This window comes from Phyllopteryx taeniolatus, chromosome 15, assembly GCF_024500385.1.
Source record: "Phyllopteryx taeniolatus isolate TA_2022b chromosome 15, UOR_Ptae_1.2, whole genome shotgun sequence".
NCBI lineage: Eukaryota > Metazoa > Chordata > Actinopteri > Syngnathiformes > Syngnathidae > Phyllopteryx > Phyllopteryx taeniolatus.
The window spans coordinates 1,097,700-1,116,284 of record NC_084516.1 but is presented as its reverse complement, the minus strand read 5'-3'; the positions used below and the strand labels follow the sequence as shown (position 1 = coordinate 1,116,284).

General features: G+C 46.3%; 2 protein-coding genes across 7 annotated transcripts; one reads left to right on the top strand and one right to left on the bottom strand.

Annotated features, from left to right (window-relative positions):
• Window positions 1-405: 405 nt before the first annotated feature.
• On the bottom strand, window positions 406-12,725 carry LOC133465127 (hyaluronan and proteoglycan link protein 1-like). 3 transcript variants are annotated; one of them, XM_061747581.1, is made up of 7 exons: window positions 12,549-12,725; window positions 7,820-7,961; window positions 3,703-3,839; window positions 2,589-2,749; window positions 2,221-2,419; window positions 1,770-2,072; window positions 406-1,315 (listed from the first exon to the last, which is right to left on the bottom strand). In XM_061747581.1, exons 3-7 carry the CDS (start codon window positions 3,812-3,814, stop codon window positions 1,026-1,028), a joined length of 1,065 nt encoding a protein of 354 aa, XP_061603565.1. In that variant the 5' UTR covers window positions 3,815-3,839; window positions 7,820-7,961; window positions 12,549-12,725; the 3' UTR covers window positions 406-1,025. The 3 variants fall into 3 exon arrangements, with proteins under 3 accessions (XP_061603565.1, XP_061603563.1, XP_061603564.1); XM_061747579.1 differs by having other exon boundaries at window positions 2,589-2,752; window positions 12,549-12,709; XM_061747580.1 differs by lacking the exon at window positions 12,549-12,725 and having other exon boundaries at window positions 2,589-2,752; window positions 7,820-9,292.
• On the top strand, window positions 12,111-16,690 carry cetn3 (centrin 3). 4 transcript variants are annotated; one of them, XM_061747585.1, is made up of 5 exons: window positions 12,111-12,274; window positions 14,108-14,243; window positions 15,382-15,496; window positions 15,567-15,758; window positions 16,432-16,690. In XM_061747585.1, the coding sequence occupies exons 1-5, from the start codon at window positions 12,261-12,263 to the stop codon at window positions 16,521-16,523; spliced, it is 549 nt and encodes a 182-aa protein (XP_061603569.1). In that variant the 5' UTR covers window positions 12,111-12,260; the 3' UTR covers window positions 16,524-16,690. The 4 variants fall into 4 exon arrangements, with proteins under 4 accessions (XP_061603569.1, XP_061603568.1, XP_061603566.1 ...); XM_061747584.1 differs by having other exon boundaries at window positions 12,112-12,274; window positions 14,105-14,243; XM_061747582.1 differs by lacking the exon at window positions 12,111-12,274 and adding an exon at window positions 12,358-12,527.
• The last annotated feature ends 1,895 nt before the right edge of the window (window positions 16,691-18,585 follow it).

Here is an 18,585-nt window from a genome sequence, read left to right as displayed (position 1 = left end):
CAACGGCGCACAGCGCTCCAGTAAGCCCCCGACAAACAGCCACGCCGTGTTGTGGGACCTTCAGCTGCTTTTCCTCCTGGACTGAAGCGGAAAAGGACGCGATCTCCATTCGCTCTCCCCTGGCTATCTGTACGTGCGACCGCTACGAAGTCCTACCCGTATGCTCCGTTCGCCTCGCTCGGCCGCGGCCACGCCTCCCCCTGTGGCCCGAACGCCCCGCCCGCACCTCCGGCCGGCGTAGACGCCAGAGAGAAGGACGGCCCCCGAAGTCCCCCTCATCTTCGGTGACTCCGTTATGCTCGCCACGCGTTTGTGCCTCCGTCTTTGTGAGCGTCGCTGATCTTATTTTAACTTAACTTAATTGATCTTAGCTTAGTGGAAGACAAAATTCCAGAGTGGACAGACTTGAGTCCCAGTTGTGTCTTTATTCATAAGAAAGCCTGACCTTTGACATTTCTTCTCATTGATTGGACGCTTCGTGACAAGCAAAATTATTTCTTTAAAACACAAAAAAACATTTCTACATTCTATAAGTTTACATTTTTAAAAAAGCAAAGAAAAATGTTTCGATACAAACTAGACACGATGATGTCATAGCACCTTCCGTAACGAAAACAACGAAAAAAGAAAGAATGGATCCTTGGAGTGAAACAAGATAAGTGCCCAAAAGTAGGAGTCCAGAACCAGCGTCGTCGCGAGCCCACAAGCGTGACCCTGACCTCCGCGACCCCACCTCCAAGCGGCCTCTTCACGAAATGACCTCAACGACCTTGCTCCCTTTTTGTCGACGAGGCCTCACAGTTTCAACGTGTGTGTGCGTGTCTGTTTTGTGGGTTTGTGTTTTTGTCTTGTCTGACTGTGTGTTTTTTTTTTTGGGGTGTGCGTCTGTGTATTTTGTGTTTTGGATTTTTGGGCATGTTTTGACGTGCATATTTGTTTGTGTAGTATTTGTGTGTTTTCATGTTTGTGCGTGTTTGCGGATCCGTGTTGTGTTTTTGTGTGAGTGCGTTCCACTGCACGCGCGCTCAGCGTCTCTCCCTGAAGCAGTAGACGCCGTACGACTTGCGCTTCTTGTCGGGGAAGCCGTTGAACCTGACGGCCGGGCCGTCGGGGCTGCACCGGGGGCGGGGCCTGGCGACGGGGTAGCGGACGCTGCCGTCGTCCAGCCAGCCGGCGTCGCAGCGGTCGTAGCCGGCCAGCTTCCAGGCGGCGTACATTTGGCCCACTTTGGCCACGCGGGCGCCGTCGCGCACGCACGCCTCCGCCGCCTCGGCGAACGTCAGCTTGGACGCGTGCGGCAGGAAGTAGAAGTCACCTAGAGCGGGCACAGCAAAAGCTTGACTGCGGCATCAATGGGCGGAACTATGTACTGCTTTGTCCTGAAACTGTACCGTATGTGTCACGTAAAAGTCACTTTTTAAATTGTTTCCATATAGATTTCATTCATAAATCCCATTTTCATTTCAAAGAGCATCTGAAAGTGCTGAATTTGACCGCTATGAAGTCCGCATGTGCCCCTAAAGTCCTTTTTTCCGATAATGTGTCATATTGTCCCTCATTGTGTCCCATTTGGTTTATGTTGTCCCACAATGTGACAACGTTGTTCCTTGTGTCCCATAATGTTGCCTGTTCTGGCCGACCATTGCATAAAATCTCTCCTTGAAAATTCATTTTGACACACTTTGTACTGTGTGGCCCCCTGCTGGCCAGGAGGCTTTGTCCGTTTATTTTTAATGACTTTGTCCACGTGTTGTCCAGCAGTCGCTCACCTTTGAAGTGCGACGTGAAGCAGAAGACGTCGTAGAGGTCCTTGTCTTTGTCGCCCAGTCCGTAGCTGCGCAAGCCCGCCGCCGCGTTCCTGCCGCCGCAGGGCTCCCTGGGGGAGGTAACGGGGTACCGCACGGAGCCGTCGCTCAGCCAGCCGGCGTTGCACCAGTTCAGGCCTCCTCGCCAGGCCCGGCGCAGCTGCTCCGGGGACGCCAGCGCGCCGTCCTGCTCCCGGCAGGCCCGCTCGGCGTCCCGGAAGTTGAGCTTGTAGCGACCCGGGCGGGGAAAGTACGGGAACACCACGCCTGAAACGGGCTCGGAAAATATAACGCGCGCTCTCCCGATTTGGATGAAAACTTTGCCCCTGAAGCCACTTTGACTTGGCAACAGGAAATTTGGTGGACGTGTCTATCACGAGTAGTTTGCTGACATTAGCGTAAGTTCACGGCTCACCTTCCAGGTCGAGCGACACGAGCGCCGTGGCGTCCTCCAGGCCGTCGATGACCTCGCATTTGTATCTGCCGTAATCGTCCAGGGTGACGTCATTGATGACCAGCGAGGCGTCCGATGGGGAGGAGGCTCGCAGGTGCACGCGGCTGTGGAAACTTCCGTAGCTTCTCTCGCGGTAATCGACGGCGGCGAAAACGTCCACCTGCGGTCAGACACGGCCTCCTGGTCACCTGACGAGACACGAACCATCTAGCGACCTTTCTGTGACTCCTCCGGTCTCTCTGTTGCAACCTGCTGACGACGCTCCGAGGTAGCTTGTTTCAGAGAGACCGGAGGAGTCACAGAAAGGCAACGTTCGGCAACAACGGAACCTCTGTCAGGAAGTCGGACGTCAGCTTGGTCCACTTGATCCTCATCTTTGGATTGGGCGCCAGCGATCGGTCCCTGTGGATGGCGCATGGCAAGGTGGCGTTGGCGCCGCGCCGCGACAGCACGATGGACGGCCGCGACGTCACCGACAGCGCGGGAGCATCTTCTGCCGGCCGAGGATACGCAAATTGTACACAAACCTCTCACGTCGGCAACATTATTAGTTCACAACTACTGTTACAAATGTTTTCAATATGAAAAAACTCGCACTTTACAATATTGCAAAAAAAATAGTTTTTTTTAACTTCAATTCAATGGACATTGTGCGTGCCTCGGCCACACGGGGGCAGTACAATTGCGACGTCCAGCTACGTATGACGGAGAGGTCACGACCCCTCAGTCATGACTTCGGCAACCCTGCTTTAAGGCTAAACGCATATCCACTTCCAAACTTTCATCTAATTGCGCTAGGCCCTGATCTTTTGCCAATTATTATTTATAAATCATACTAAATATAGTAGATAACTTTGTTTGAGTTACTGAGCTTCTTTTAGTTAGTGATTATTTCTTGCATTTATTTTACCCCCATTGAGGGCTTTATTTCTTTTATTGAGTTTGACGCGTCCCTTGGATGGCAAATGAAAGAATCTGTAGTTTGAACTACTTTATATATTTACATATATAACTATTTAGTCAGTTTTAGTGTTTGCTTTTCTCAAGTGTGCTAATAGAAATAGAAACAATATAAAACATTGTATAAATAGTGGTTAATTTGAGCGAGTGTATATGGGACTCGCTATTTGGTATTACGATATCTGGTCAGCGATGTTGCAACTATTTCCAGGATGGTTTTGGAATCGCCTTATTATTCTTACGACACAGAGCTCCGTTAGAATGATGCTCACTCGTCTGAACGCCAACATTACGCAACCATCAATTTTTCGAATAGTCCAGTCAATTACAGTGCGAGTAGTGTCGCGTGTGTTTTCTTAAGCGTTTTAAAATCTTGCAACGTTGAGTGATAAGATAAGCCCCGCATAGCGCTTTTATCAGCTCGCCGGCTGATAACGCCGGCAGAGGAAGACGTCGCACAGGAACACGCCGACGTTGCCTCACCCGTCACGTGGATGTTTCTGGAAACTTCCAGCTCGGGATGACGAGATCGGAAGCCGTCGGCCGCGGCCAGCCACATCAACGCAAACGTCAGCGCGGGAATCGCACGAATCATCGTCGCCGCTCGCAGATTTCGATCGCTGCGGAGAAATAAAAAGGTTCAATGACGTGACGTTAAAAACCGACATTTCGCTCGTTCGCTGCTACCGGCGAACGCTTTAACTTCCTGTGTTTTTTCTTTTGTCCTGTAGGTGGCGTGGCTGCCAGCGGAGAGCGGAACAACGAGGCGCACCTGGGTGCCAATTGCGATCCGCCTCTAAATTAAGCTCGGCGGTCACACCGGCGAGACGCCAGATCGTTCCCGTGGAAACGGCGAACGCGCTTCCGTTCCACATTCACAAAATCTTCGCAGATGAACCAAAAAGAGATTTGCGCCTTCTCTAACGCCCAAAAGTCGCCGACACACGATACAACACTAACGCAGTAACACAACAACATCTACAACGTGCGACACAACACGGCCGTCTACATTTTAGTGTTACATGACGACACGATTGTGTGTTCTTCCAGGCTGACACGCACGCGGACTGAATCTCGCTTCTCCTTATTTGGTTTCTTTTCTTCTTTCTTTGCCTGTTCAAGTTTACTTTGAGATTTCTTCAGGAACACGCGCCGCCTCAAACGTAAACTCACGCTCAAAGTCAATGTGTGTGTGTGTGTGTTTGTGTGTGTGTGTGCGTACATGTGTGTACATATTGATGTGTGTGTGTACTTATGTGTGTGTACGTGAGTTCATGTGTGTACTTAAATGTGTGCGTGTACACACGTATGTTGACGTACACGTGCACACGTATGCACGCGTACTTATGCGTGTACTGTATGTGAGCGCGTGCATGTGAATGTGCGTTATGTGTGTGCGTGAGGCAACACATGTTGCGGATTAGCAAACGCTGTGTGACATCGCAGCCGATTCAGCACGAGGGCAACAAAAAAAGAAAATGATTGAAGGTTTGCAACTTCCTGGTGGGTGAAGTTTAGAATTACATTAACACCGCTGCTCATTTCTGTTAGCCCATCTGTGGCATTTCACATTATATGTTAGCATTAAGCTAATGGACTTTTGTTTGACAAAATGCTGTGGTTCGGTCGACCATTTTGGTGTTTAAATAGGCAACATTTAATTCTTTCTCAATTCTTTTTGGGTGTCAGTTTCACACGAAACTTCAACTGCGAGCGAGCACACTTGGCCTCTTTTTGTATGATAGGCTCCCATTTCTTGACAGTGAGAAAGTGAGAATTATTTTAAAAAGGGGAGTTTCACCGTGTGAACAAACAAGGACGTCGCACAGCGAGGTCTTGATGTCACAAGAAGGCGCAGTGAAAAAGTGGACATCGGCCATTGGTCTGCAAACGACTTCCACCTCTGTCGCAAAGAGTCGCCGACGTGCGTGCGTGTGTGTGTTTCTTCTGCGGTGGCTTCTTTGGCGGTACAAAGACGGCTCAGTGCGGCAGCCAATCATGAAGCGGTGTCTGGGCCTTTAGTCGTGTGACTTTCCAGGTAACCAAATAAACAAAGTCGGACACGTGTGAAGATCCTCCGCTCGTGTTTACGTCACACAACATTCATGTGAGCGCAGTCCGCATGGTTTACTCCACTTCCTGTTTACACTCGCTATGACGTTGAGGCCGACTGGACTGGACTGGACTGGTGTGAACTACATCAAACTGAACTCAATGGAAATGGACTGAAGAGACTAACCTAGACTGGAGTGGATTGAAATGACTTGGATTTTGTGTAACTCAACCTGCCTGGACTGGACTGGACGAGCCGAGACTGAATTTGGCTGGACAGGAGTGAACTAAGCTAGCCTATATTAGACTGAACTTGACTGGACTAGAATAGACTGGACTGAACTGATCTGAACTGAACTTGACAGGCTGGAGTGAAATAAATGAGATTGAGCTCAAAGGGAGTGGACTGAACTTGACTAGACAAGATGAAACTAGACTGGAGGGGACTGAAATGAGCTTGGCTGGACTGAATTAGACTGGACTGGCATAAACTGAAATGGACTAGACTAGACTAGACTAGAATGGACTGAACTGAACTCAACTTGACAGGACAAGATTGGAGTGAACTGGATGAGTAAACTCAACAGGACTGGGCTGAACTTGACCAGCCAAGTCTAAACTAGACTGGACTGAACTGATCTTGACCGGACGATACTCGACTGGACTGAACTCAATCGGTCTGGACTGGGCAAGACTGGAGTGAATTGGATGAGATGGAACTTGACTAGACAAGACAAGACAAGACTAGACTAGACTAGACTAGACTAGACTTGACTAGACAAGACAAGACAAGACTAGACTAGACAAGACAAGACAAGACAAGACAAGACAAGACAAGACAAGACAAGACAAGACAAGACAAGACAAGACAAGACAAGACAAGACAAGACAAGACAAGACAAGACAAGACAAGACAAGACAAGACAAGACAAGACAAGACAAGACAAGACAAGACAAGACAAGACAAGACAAGACAAGACAAGACAAGACAAGACAAGACAAGACAAGACAAGACAAGACAAGACAAGACAAGACAAGACAAGACAAGACTAGACTAGACTAGACTAGACTAGACTGGTCTGGATGGACTGGACTAATTGGAGTTGATTGCACTGAACTGAACTGAACTGAACTGATTTGATTTTGACTGGACTGGACAGGAAGACCGGACTTGACAACATTGGACTGGATTCAGTCGTGGATTCGAGTCCACGACTGAATCCAAACTGTGACCTCAGCATGAACGCGAGCATGCTAGCATGGAGGCTAAATCAACGAGCATCAACCGCTAACATCAGTGAAGCATCTCCGCCGCCATTGGCCGGAGTCCGTGACGCGATAGTCACGTGATCGTCCTGCCTCAGCCTCTGCGCGCTGACGCGCGGAAGCAGCTGGGAGAGAAATGTTGTGTTGCTTCATACGGGCGGCGCCAGGTCGACGGCGGGGGGTCCGCCACACGCACACACGGACGCACACGTCACACAAATGTCCTTTGAGGATGGGAATAAAACGTCCCAAATGTTCTCCAATGTTCTTCAGAAAAAGAAAACACTTCCCACCCGTTTTGCGCCACGCTCTGCAACAATCCAAAATCAAGTCTCGGGCAGCATACCGAGACTTCTTGTTGCGCTTCGTTCCTTGGCGCTGCTTCTCTTTCATCTTTTGCCCTTTTGTCTTGAATCCACAACGTTCCCTCTGAATTGCGACAAACGAAAACCTTCTCCCAACTGCGGCGTCGTCTGGAAATGACGACGACGTCTCGAAAGTCCAATCTTCTCGCTAAATCGCAATGTGGGCGATGTCTGCAAACTCCGATGTCCCTGAATTCTGATGTTTGCGCCAAGTCGCGCCCATGTCTGAAATTTCAAGTGGCAACTGAAATTTCTCGGAATCGTACCTTCTCTCTAAATTGTGCCATTCTTTCTCCTGCAATGTCCCGAAACTCCGATGGTCTCTCCAAATCCCAACGTAGTCTCTAAATTCGGATGTTATCCCTAAAATACAGCCTCTCACTTTAGACGATGTTTCTAAATCGCGACGTTGTCTCCTAATTACGATGTTGCCTGAAAACTCCGATGTTTTCTCTCAATCGCAACGTGTCTAAATTCTGATAATATCTTCAAATTCCCATGTTGCCTCTAGATTGCAGCATTTTGTTTCAAAATTACAATTGTGCCTCTAAATGGCAACGTTGTTACCGAATTGCGATGTTGCCGGAAAATCCTAATATTCTTTCCAAACTTGAAGGACTTTAAGTCCCAATTGCGAATGTGAATATTTCCACATTATCCGTCTTATTATTAACTTTGCGTGACGGCAATCAGGTAAAAAAAAACAAAAAATGACATTGCAAATTTAATTTTGAGGTTTATTTACATCTTAGTTGATTTGTCATGTCATTGTGACAAATGTGGATAAAAAAGCTTGATGCTGTGGTTCTGCTCGATACATTTGAGCTCTACGCACATCCGCGCACACGCACAGTGAAAGGTGAAAGGTCAGTCAGCGAGAAATAAAGCCAGGAAACAGCTGAAAATGGACGTTTTACCTGGTGTGTGCGTGCAGAACCTGCCGTTTCCTCTCTGGCGGCGAAGACGCGACTGAAGGTAAGCGGCCAGTGTGGCGCAGATGGGCGGGGGGAGGTGGAGGACGAAGAGGAGGAGGAGGAGGAGGAGGAGGAGGAGGAGGAGCTACAAACACAGTGAAGGTGTGCAAATGGACTTAACATGAGGACAGATTTGTATTACCTTACAAATCAAACGGACTAATGAAGCTTTCCGCTTTTAGGGCGACTCATCAAACTTCGGCACTACGAGCAAAAAAAAAATAATAATAAAAATTCTTTGTCATTTTGCGTCGTCCAACCGTCTGGCATATGCGCTAGCAGTCCGACAAAATCTGCAGGAGTTGGTCTTTGAAGGCCCCCTGGAAAAAGGTCAACTGGCCGCTTGAAACCCCTCCTCAGACTTTTTCTGGGTGAGCTCGTGATAGACATGACGACCAAATTTTCAACAATTCCAGGAAGCGCCACGAAGTGGAATCAAAGGTTGTTGACAAACTCCACCCACACAAAATGAGCAGAAATCCGTTTCTTGAGCATTTATTGTCGTCCAAGTGTCTCGAATTCGGCGGAAATCGGACAAAATCTGTTTTGTCTGTCATCGAAATGAGCCTAAAATGTCAAATTTGAACCAACATGGCCGACATCCTGTAACGTTCCAGACATGGATGCTCGAGACGTAAAAAATGGTATTCATCCTCCAATATCTCCTCTTGAATGCCCCGCGTAGTTTTGTGCATTATTTTGCGACGTGATGGTGTTATTAAGAGGTGCATTCGGTCACTGAAGGCCCGGGGGTCCCAAACTTCAGGAAACCGCTGGAGAAAGGCTCCACTCCAAAAATACAATCACAGAAATGCGCACGAATTATAACGACATAAAAAAAGGTTGGCCTAATAAAAAAGAGAAAGAGCTCAAGTCGTCGCGCTTGAACCGAATAAACAATGCTGCTGTCGGACAAACGTAAAAGACCCAACGAGGCGTCGCTGGATCGGTGACCTTCACAGCAGAAGGTCGCGGCAGTAAAAGTTTGGAAAAGGTCAGCCGTTGGGAGGCCATCTTGGATTTAACGCTGACGAGCCTCGCGTCACGTGACCAACAAACAAAACGACGTCAACAGACACAGCACAATTCATAGAATAGAAGATAGTACAGGAGAATAAGATCAAATAGAACAGGATAGAATTGATTTGACTGTAATAAGACAGAATAGAACAGTACAAATTAGAATAGAACAGAATAAAATGAATTGAATAGAATAGAAGCAGTCGTGTGTCCAAACAGAGCCAAAATGGCCGCCGATGGAGCACAGTGGAAGTTTGTTGAAGCACAAAGACAACATTGTCACCTTTCGACGCGCTTGAGTTGTTTTTGTTGCGTGTGTGCGTGCGTGCGTGCGTGCGTGCGTGCGTGTGTGTGTGTCCCCTTACTTACTGAACTCCACCCTGAGTGTGCACAAAGACCCCCTGTCTACACACACGCACACACACAGAGTGAAACATGAGGGGAAACAGCTCATACATGAATAATTAGAATTTCTTTGGATTTCAATCATTTTGTCATGTTTGTTAGCCGAGTCCGATGTTAGTGAGCGTGTGAGTAAAACGTGGACCGGGTGACCGCTCGCCGCTCCCGCCGCGCGTATTCGATGCCACATCTTCACACGTCGACGTGATGGACAACATGCCCGATATGAAGGGGTTACTTTGCAAAATCAAACTGCTCGCGGCTAAAGCAGAGTTTAACTGGGTGTCACATTGGTCAAACACACTAATGTTAGCCACGGCATGACTCAGCACTACGCGCGAGGCTAACACAGTCAGCTAACAATGCATGCAAATGCTAAATATGAGAAAACTCGGAGGTTGAGCACTCTAATGTTAGCTTCCTTGAATGTAAACTAAGTGCAAACTGTTACCGCTTCAACTTCTTATGTTCGCTTCCAACCTTATCTCTAACAGTAGGGCTCAGGAAGACCACCGTTAGCTTCCAGTGTAAGCGGCAACATTATCTTTTAATGTCAGCTTCAAACGTTAGATTCCGAAGTTAGCTTTCAATGTTATAGCTAACGTTAATATCCAATATTAGCTTCACAGTTAGATTCCAGTTAGTTTCCAATGTTACTTCTAACATTAGCGTCCAATGTTAGCATCAACGTTACCCTCTAAAGTTAGCATTCACCCTTACCTCTAAAAGTAAGGCAAAGGAAGACCAGCGATAGCTTCTGATTTTAGCGCCACTATTAGCTCTCAACGTTAGATTCTGAAATTAGCATCCAGCCTCGCCTCTAACACTAAGGCACAGGAAGATCAAGGTTACAGTACCTTCTGAGTTTAGCCTCAATGTTAGCTTCCGATATTTGATTCAGAATTAGTTTCCAATGTAACCTCAACTGTTAGCTTCCAATATTAGCTGTTGAATGTTTGGGCTGACAAAGTGACGACACGCGGCAGCTAAGGCCTCAGTTGTCCTTTATTTGGTTCTTTTCCTTTTCATTTTTCTTGGGAAAAAAAAAAACGGAATTTGCGACGTTGAGCAACATTTGTGTTACGAAAACATACGAGTGTGCAAAAAGCGTCCCGCCCGGCATTTTATCGGCCGCCTGAGCGCACCCCAGGCAGCTGGGCCGTCGTCGTGGACGGGCGTGTAAATGTGTTTTGTGTTACAGTTCTGCCCCAGTGAAGAAAAAAAGCAAGCCCTGAAATATTCCCCCTATCTCTGTTATCATTCTTCATGTTTTGACTTTTATCATTGCAAAGCCCGTCCGAGTGCCGCCGTGGAAAGAGGAAGCGAGCGAACAGCGGCGAGACTTTGAGGAGTCTTTCCTGGGATGCCGCTTCCTGCGACTATCTGCTCACACGCATGCGACGCAGGAAGGCGATAAGCGCCCATGGGAACGACATCCCAGTGCAAAGGCAACACGACCGAGATGAACGCGAGGCCACGCCGCGTGCGTGCGTTTCAGGAAATGCGTGCGGGAAGCCACCAGGGGGCGGCAGAAACGACCTGACCTGGTCCCAGAGACAATGCGCTTACGCAACATTACAATACAGACGTTAATCTCTTCCAGCCCCCCAAAAACAATGAAAATCTTCTGTTGTTTTCTAATGAGAAAGAGAGCACTCTATAATATAACATACTCTTAAAAGAATACCCAGAAATGACATTATTAAATAAAATATAAAGAATGGAACAGTTTTTGCCACGTCTTGTTTAAATTCAATGGGTATCGTGCTGCTCCTTCTGGTGCGAGCATCCCATGGCCACCCGGGGGCACTACAATCCAGACATACGGATTTACCGTGGACCCCCGCATATTCACCGTCTGACTGATTTTTCTGGGCACTCTATCCCCTGTTATTCGCCATATTTTCTTTCCTGATCCCCTACTTATTCACGTTTTTTGAACCGATGTCCTGCTGAAACTGCTGAAAAAGATTGTCGGTACCCCCCCCCCCCCTTTTTTTGCATAGGTTAAAGAAGATATAGCTGTGAGTTTTGTTATAATGTCTGTCTGCATGTGTTGAAATATCCGTATTTCGGCTACTTGGACCTCCACAGAGTGACTCTCTAACATGGAACGAGTATAAAAGTGTCAATTTCATTTGAGAAAAACACAAAACTTGGTTTTGTCATACGAGTGTCCAAAAATTATTAAAAATGATTAGCACATTGTTTCAATGTCATGAATTCTTACTATCCAAACAATTATGCATACATATGCACGTCAACAAATGTTTCGTACACTGTACATATTTGGAATATGACATCCCAAATGGCTGTATCGTTTCCATACAATAGAGGCTTTCTATTGTATTCTATTCTATTATAATTCATAATTAAATATCCCTTGTCAATAATATAATGCATACCACACTTTGTACAGAATGTTACTGTTACTGTCGCTTAACTAGACTTTATAGACAGCATTTTATTTCAGCTGCAGTTGTTTCTTTTTCAAGTGCTTTTCAAATAAAATTGAGTTGAGTCAAATATTATTTACCACATTACCAAGATGCAACATCTTAATCTGGTTGCTCATTTCTAGATTTGAATGAACTTTGATACGTATAATATGAAATCATATCATATATCATATCACGATACCACATTATATTCTATTAACTCGTATAATCATATGATTAGCATATAATATCGATTATGATAATCATATCATCAATTTTGTAACGAGTAAGTTTTCCATCCTTCCTTTTCTCTGTCCAGTGAAAACAACAACAGCGCCGCGGACCAATCAGGGCTCTCGGAATTGTTGCTTAGTGACTTGTCGGCCAATAGGAAGCCTCCAATCGAGCGCGGACAAATGGTTCAGAGCTCAATAGCGACATTCGTGTTGTTTTTTGTTTTGTTTGTGAGAATGTTTAAAGTTTAAACTCGACGTGGCTTCGCGAGCGTCACCGCAGCCGCCGGCATGAGCGAGTCGAGGTAGGTCAACTCGACGACATGATATATCTTGCGCCTCTGTTTGACGTCGCTGACGGAGGCTAACGTTAGCCTAGCCGGCTAAGCCTGCGAGCTCGCGCGCTCGCAGACGAGAACAAATGTCACAATTAAATGTCGTCACATTGGAGAAAGGACGTTTCTTGCGCCTTGCGCTCGACCTGCGCCACACAGCAAAAGCATCAAGTTGGCTTGTTATGATGAGCGAAGACGGCGAAGACGCGGACAACTCGCAAACGTAGGCCGAAGCGAGGCTCACATTTCGGCGTCAGGTTTCCGTGCACGCGAGGTTCAGGCTCCCATTTGGGGACGGCAACCTCGGGGGCGCTCTTGCGTTTGGAAGCGAATCGTTTCTAAAATGTCGCGATGGGAAGCTCTTCCTATCGATGGCAAGCCTTCTTAACATTGGAAGACTTTCATCAAGTTTGACTGTCCTGAACAAGCGTGGTCGATCTGAACAGCGTCTTTCGGACTACAGACGATTGCGTTTGGAATAGTTGGAAATTGCATTCGCGATAACTTGAATTCAATTTGGCCTCGTCAAAACAGAATTGCAAACGTCTGCAACGTCATTGGACATATGACGTCACGCTCGCCTTTCATGTGTATGGGGTTTCGCTATTACAGAAAGCCGCCGAGATCCACTAGGGAATTATATATCTTATAGATGGCTACAATTCTGTCGCAGACATGTAAACATGAAGATATCTTGAATTGAGGTGAATTAAATTATGATGAGTCAGAGTCAAGTTGGAGATATATCTCACTACACTGGCGTGATAGCTGCAGCTGAATTTGAGATATCTGTAAGTTTAAGTGTCTCAATGGTCTTGGGCCTTCTGATCTCAAGAGTTGCTTTTACCCTTTGAGTTAAAACTTGCACGTATAAACCAATTTACATTTCATAAAAACTGTCGCCGATAACTGTTTTAACAATGACTTAATACTCATTAATATTGTTTCAGCTAAAGGTTAAATATAGCAATCGGATTAGTTACACACACATTGCCTTTTAGGTCTTAGGTTTGATGTTCCTAGTGGTTGTAAACAACCCAGAGTCAAATGTTCATTTTAGTCGATGCTGCAGGCTGATTGGACTGGACTGGTTTTAAAATCTCCGATTTTACCGCTCTTATACAAGCAGAACTTCTATCCGTTGGCGCCCAAACAGCGTGCGGAGCCCACATGAGCTCAACAACAGCTTGCTAAAGTGCTAGCATAGTAGCAACAAGGAGTAAGAGTGAATGTTGCTCGCTTAAAGTTGTTTATTGACACTCCAGTTGAAGTTCACTGTAAAACTAAACTCGCATAACAAAATAATTACACCTATTGAATGTTCAAATACGTCACAGACTTAGTTCCTTTCTTCATTTTTTGTTCACAAAAATCGCTAGCTCAAAGCTAACACACAATGAATGGAAAACACCATTGACAAGCTAACGGAAATTAGGAAGGAACTAGCGGCACGCTAACAGAAATTAGCATTGAACTAACGGCACTTATCTCTCAAAATAATGAAGAATGGTACACAAACGCTGTATTGACATACAAAGAGGCAAACTGGCATGTAATCGTCAAAGAAAAAATAATAACAATATTTGATCGTGACTTTGACTTTCTTTGTTTCTGTAAGTATGACCTTCCATACAAATGTATTAGGAGCATAACCTGGCGCATAAATGGGCCTAAAGACGAGAAAATTAGCTAGCAAGTGAAATGCGTTGTAAATGTGATTAGTATCCCAGATTAAAGCAATCGACACGCATCTCATTAAATGTCAAGACATGTCTGACGTGTTTTTACGCCGTCGTGCAGCAGCAGTGACGTGTTTGCGGACAAGAGCAAACGGAAGAAGAGGAAGGAGCTGAGCGATGAGCAGAAACACGAAATACGAGAAGCCTTCGAGCTGTTCGACACGGACAAGGACAACCAAATCGACTACCACGAGTTGAAGGTGAAAATGGATTATTTGCCGACATAACGGCATATAAAGGATGGGAATGAGCCACATCTATTTACTCAAATGGCACAAATTATTCCATTTTCTTTTTTTTTTTGACAGACAAGTCTGGAATTTTGAAACTTCAAATGTGTAAGAACCCTGTATCTTTGTTTGTAATCAAAGTAACACACTTTTATACCATTTGGAAAGATGTTCCAAAAAAGCAAAGCAGAGCAGCAGGCATGCACGTGTCCACATGTATTCTGCTTTTTTTACTTTTCATAAATGCCATACTTAATTAAGGAAAAAAACAAGGAGCACCGTTTGAATCCCAAACGCTTATTTGTAAACAAACAAGCAGAGTTTGATTTGAGTAAGGCTGCGTTCAAAACAAAACAAAATAAATAAATACAAATTATAGCTGAATACTTTAGTTGGACCTTTACACAACTTTAAAACTGTATAATTGTGGACAATGGAGTTAAGTTAGGTCATTTCGGGGGCAGGGGGACAAAACAACGGCGTGCTTGCGCTCCTCGGGTCTTGAGTTTGACACCTGTGGTCGAAGCGATTAATACTTGCATCCATCCATCCATTTTCTAGCGCTTATCCGAGGTCGGGTCGCGGGGGCAGTAGCTTTAGCAGGGACGCCCAGACTTCCCTCTCACCAGCCACTTCGTCCAGGGGGGGGATCGCGAGGCGTTCCCGGGCCAGCCGAAGGACGTAGTCTCTCCGGCGTGTCCCGGGTCGCCTCACCGGGGAGGCGTCCGGGAGGCATCCGAATCAGATGCCCCAGCCGCCTCATCTTTAATTAACACGTGTCAAGTCATTTGATAATCGATTAGTTGTCGATGAATCGATTAATTCTTGCACGTCTAGTTGTTAGTGTAAGCAATTCACATCAGCTGGGACGCACCTGAAACGACGGAAGCTGCTAACAAAATCGATAAAAAAAATAATACAATCAGTGAATCACCCACCCCTAAGTCAGGTTTTTATTTCTTTTATTGATTTAAGTAGTTGTATTAGTATCGATACTCAATACTTTCCTGATATGAGAATGGATTCCCAAGACCAAATATGGATCATTTGTACACATTTGCCAGCCCGGTGAGGTCTTCCGAGTTGTCATTCTTTGTTTGGCCATTAGGTGGCGATGCGAGCGCTGGGCTTCGAGTTGAAGAAGGTGGACGTCATGCAGATCCTGAAGGACTACGACATGGAAGGAAGCGGCAAAATAGCCTTTGAGGACTTCAATGAAGTGGGTGAGTAAACCCTCCCCCAAAAGAAAGCCCCGCCCCCGCCACCACGCTGACTCACGGGGCCTGCGCGCAGTGAGCGAGCTGATCCTGCAGCGTGACCCCAAGGAGGAGATCCTGAAGGCCTTCCGGCTGTTCGACGACGACGAGTCGGGAACCATCAGCCTGAGGAACCTGAAGCGCGTGGCCCGGGAGCTCGGTGAGAACACCAGCGAGGAAGAACTGCGCAGCATGATCGACGCCTTCGACGGCGACGGCGACGGCGAAAGTACGTTCCCGCCGTTGCTTTCTGCCGCCTGCATGCTGTGTACCCGCGTTTCACTGCCCTCTAGCGGTGACCTCCCGCCGTCACGTTCCTCCCGACCCTTTGGTCGCCAGTTAGGATTTAAAGTGCTTTTTGCTTTCATTTCATGTCAAATGAATCCAATTTCAAGTTTGTCGTTTTTCAAGCGTCCTGTTTATGAAAAGAGTAAGATCAAAGTAAATTGTTGCAATTCATATGTATGTATGTCAAATTGTGGGGAAATGGGAGATGAAAAGCAACGTTCTTCGGACACACCTGCTCGACAGTCACTACTGATGATGGAACCAAAAGTCTGACAGAAGCTACATGTACAGGAACATCTCCATAAATTAGAATGTGGTAGAAAAGTCCGTTTATTTCCGTACTGCTTCATGTATAAGGTTCACTCTGGGTCATGAAACCTCTTTGCCAATGTGGCGAAACAGTGTGAAAGTCTACTAGCTCCACTTCTGTGCAGTTAGCCACATCATCATCATCATCATCAGTCAGGAGGAGGACTGAACGATTTGGGGAAAATAAGATGATAAATCAGATCTATAGTTGTAAGGTTTCTGACAGTGCCAATCAAAATGGAGCATTTTTAGTTCAGTGAATGTGGTGACTTGGTGTACCTAATGAAGTGGCCGCCGTGTGGCAGGTCTGTGCGAGAAGAAACAGGAAGTGATGGCGTGCGTTTGTCCGACAGTCAACCAGGAGGAGTTCCTGTCCATCATGAGCGGAGCGTCGTGAAGATGTTTTCTCGTCGCCCTTCCCCGGAAGGTCGCAACCTGATGAACTTTGTACGTGGCGAAGTCACACCCGTGACGTCGCCATCTGTGCGGGAGGAAACAAACGTGAGTGTGTGCCTGTGTGTGCGTGCGTGTTTTATTTATTAAAAAAGCAAAACAACAAAATGATCCGGCTGAGATGTCTGCCTACCCCCAAAACACGAGCATCTTTCAATTCAGAACTCGGTGTCACATGTCAGCGGGTTTCCCGGGTGTCCGAGTGTGGTTAAGTTGGTTAAAGTTCCCGCACCGTGAACAGCAGGTCGGTGGTTCGAATCCTAGCAGTACCTTTTTGTTCCACCACACATTCATATTTTTTAAAACACAGTCAAGATGTCGTGTTAAATATGAACAAAGTGCTGAGACAATATTTAATTTGTGCAGATCAGTTACACTTACGACATAACGAATGCCATTTTTAAAAACATTTTATTGCCATTCTGGTGCGAAAATAAGATCTCATTCATAGAAAAATCAATTAATGCAGACGCTGTGGTGACGCTATTGGAACAAGTGTCCAATAGAGGACGCCAAAATCTTACTGTTTCCAAGTCTTGGGCACAAAATGCCAGTACAGGTTGTGCATTAGTTTTATTGGGAACTTTAAAAAAATAATAATAATAAATAAAGTTTGCTTATGTGACATTACTTTTCAAGCGGATTTGGTGACATTTAATCAAGCTAGATGATGTGGAAAATAACATTTTGAGAAACCCCGGGAGACGTCATTGGTGAAAATCTACGATACGTTTTAAAAGATAGTTTTACAAACCCACGTGCTTTTAAAACACTCACATTGATTTAGAGCTGGGGGGAAATCGAATCACAAATCAAAAGTAGGTCAATGCAGAATTTCTGCCTCCGAGCGCCGCCGGGATTGTAATTCTCAATAAATAATCCATCAGAATACAAAGAAACCTCAGTGGCAGTCCACTGTGACGCAGTAAAATTGTTTCTAACACCTTCTTCACCTAACAGCCGAACGGGGGGAAAAAAGAGAGAATGAAACGCATGTTAGTGGTAGTAAAATAAAATGTAAAAAATTGGGGAGGGGGGCGCAGCGAGTACTCCACGAAATAGCTATAGGATAATTGACTCTAAAATGATTTGAACGTGACAGTTTCCACGTGCTCCTGTACGTGGAAATCCTCCTCGTGACGTTGCTCGCTGTGTTCGTCAATTGCAACGCCACTTGCGGTAAGACGGAGTAATTGAGCTTCGGGTATGTTCGGGCAGTGCTCAGTGCGCGTCATGAAAACCTCCCTTTTAGCTAAACTACAGTTGAAAACTTGCTGGAAGTGATGTGCATTTATTACATAACATATAACCAATGCAAATATGAATTTTAACTGAGCCCATAACATCTTTATCATCTGACCTTTAATACTAAGCTCTAATGTGAAATGCCATAGACAGGCTAATTCACATTAGCATCACTGTTACGGTAATTCTTACCTTCTTTAACCCTAACCCTAATGTAGAACCGTGGAGCACCTCGCGGTGGCGCCGTGGAGCTTTCCCACGGCGCCTCGCCATAGCAACTCGGCCTTGTGGCGCTGAAGGTCGGCAGCCGTGTCGCGGCGGTCGGGACGTGCCCTCGCACATGCTCAGCTGTCGGAGGCGACCCGTGCCGAGCCAGAAATAAACCGGGCCTGCAGTTCCTCCCTGAGCTACGACCTCCGAGAACCTCCTCACGCTGTGCTTGCAATAACAAAACTGTCCATTGAGAAATTGTCTGTTCATTCATTTAACAGTATTTATTGTCATGTTTTTTTATTATTATTATTGAATACATTATCAATTGGAGTCACTGATGGTGTCGTGGTCCACTCGCCTGGCTTTGGTGCGGGAAGCGTGGGTTCAGCTCCCACTCGGTGACGGTGCGAACGGCTGCCCGTGTCGAGATGTGCCCCGCGACTGACCGGCGACCAGTCCGCGGCGTAGTCCGCCTTTCGCCCGAAGTCCGGTGGGATAGGCTCCGGCGCCCCGCGATGCACGGATCATCATTATTGGATACTGCTTAC

Coding starts and splice junctions, on each gene's coding strand:
- LOC133465127 (XM_061747579.1), bottom strand. CDS start 3,814: ATGATTCGTGCGATTCCCGCGCTGACGTTTGCGTTGATGTGGCTGGCC. Junction 2,073..2,220: donor CGTGTCGCTCGACCTGGAAG/GTGAGCCGTGAA, acceptor AGCCCGTTTCAG/GCGTGGTGTTCCCGTACTTT. Junction 1,316..1,769: donor CTTCACGTCGCACTTCAAAG/GTGAGCGACTGC, acceptor TGCCCGCTCTAG/GTGACTTCTACTTCCTGCCG.
- cetn3 (XM_061747582.1), top strand. CDS start 12,391: ATGTCACAATTAAATGTCGTCACATTGGAGAAAGGACGTTTCTTGCGC. Junction 12,528..14,107: donor GACGCGGACAACTCGCAAAC/GTAGGCCGAAGC, acceptor GTCGTGCAGCAG/CAGTGACGTGTTTGCGGACA. Junction 14,244..15,381: donor TCGACTACCACGAGTTGAAG/GTGAAAATGGAT, acceptor TTTGGCCATTAG/GTGGCGATGCGAGCGCTGGG.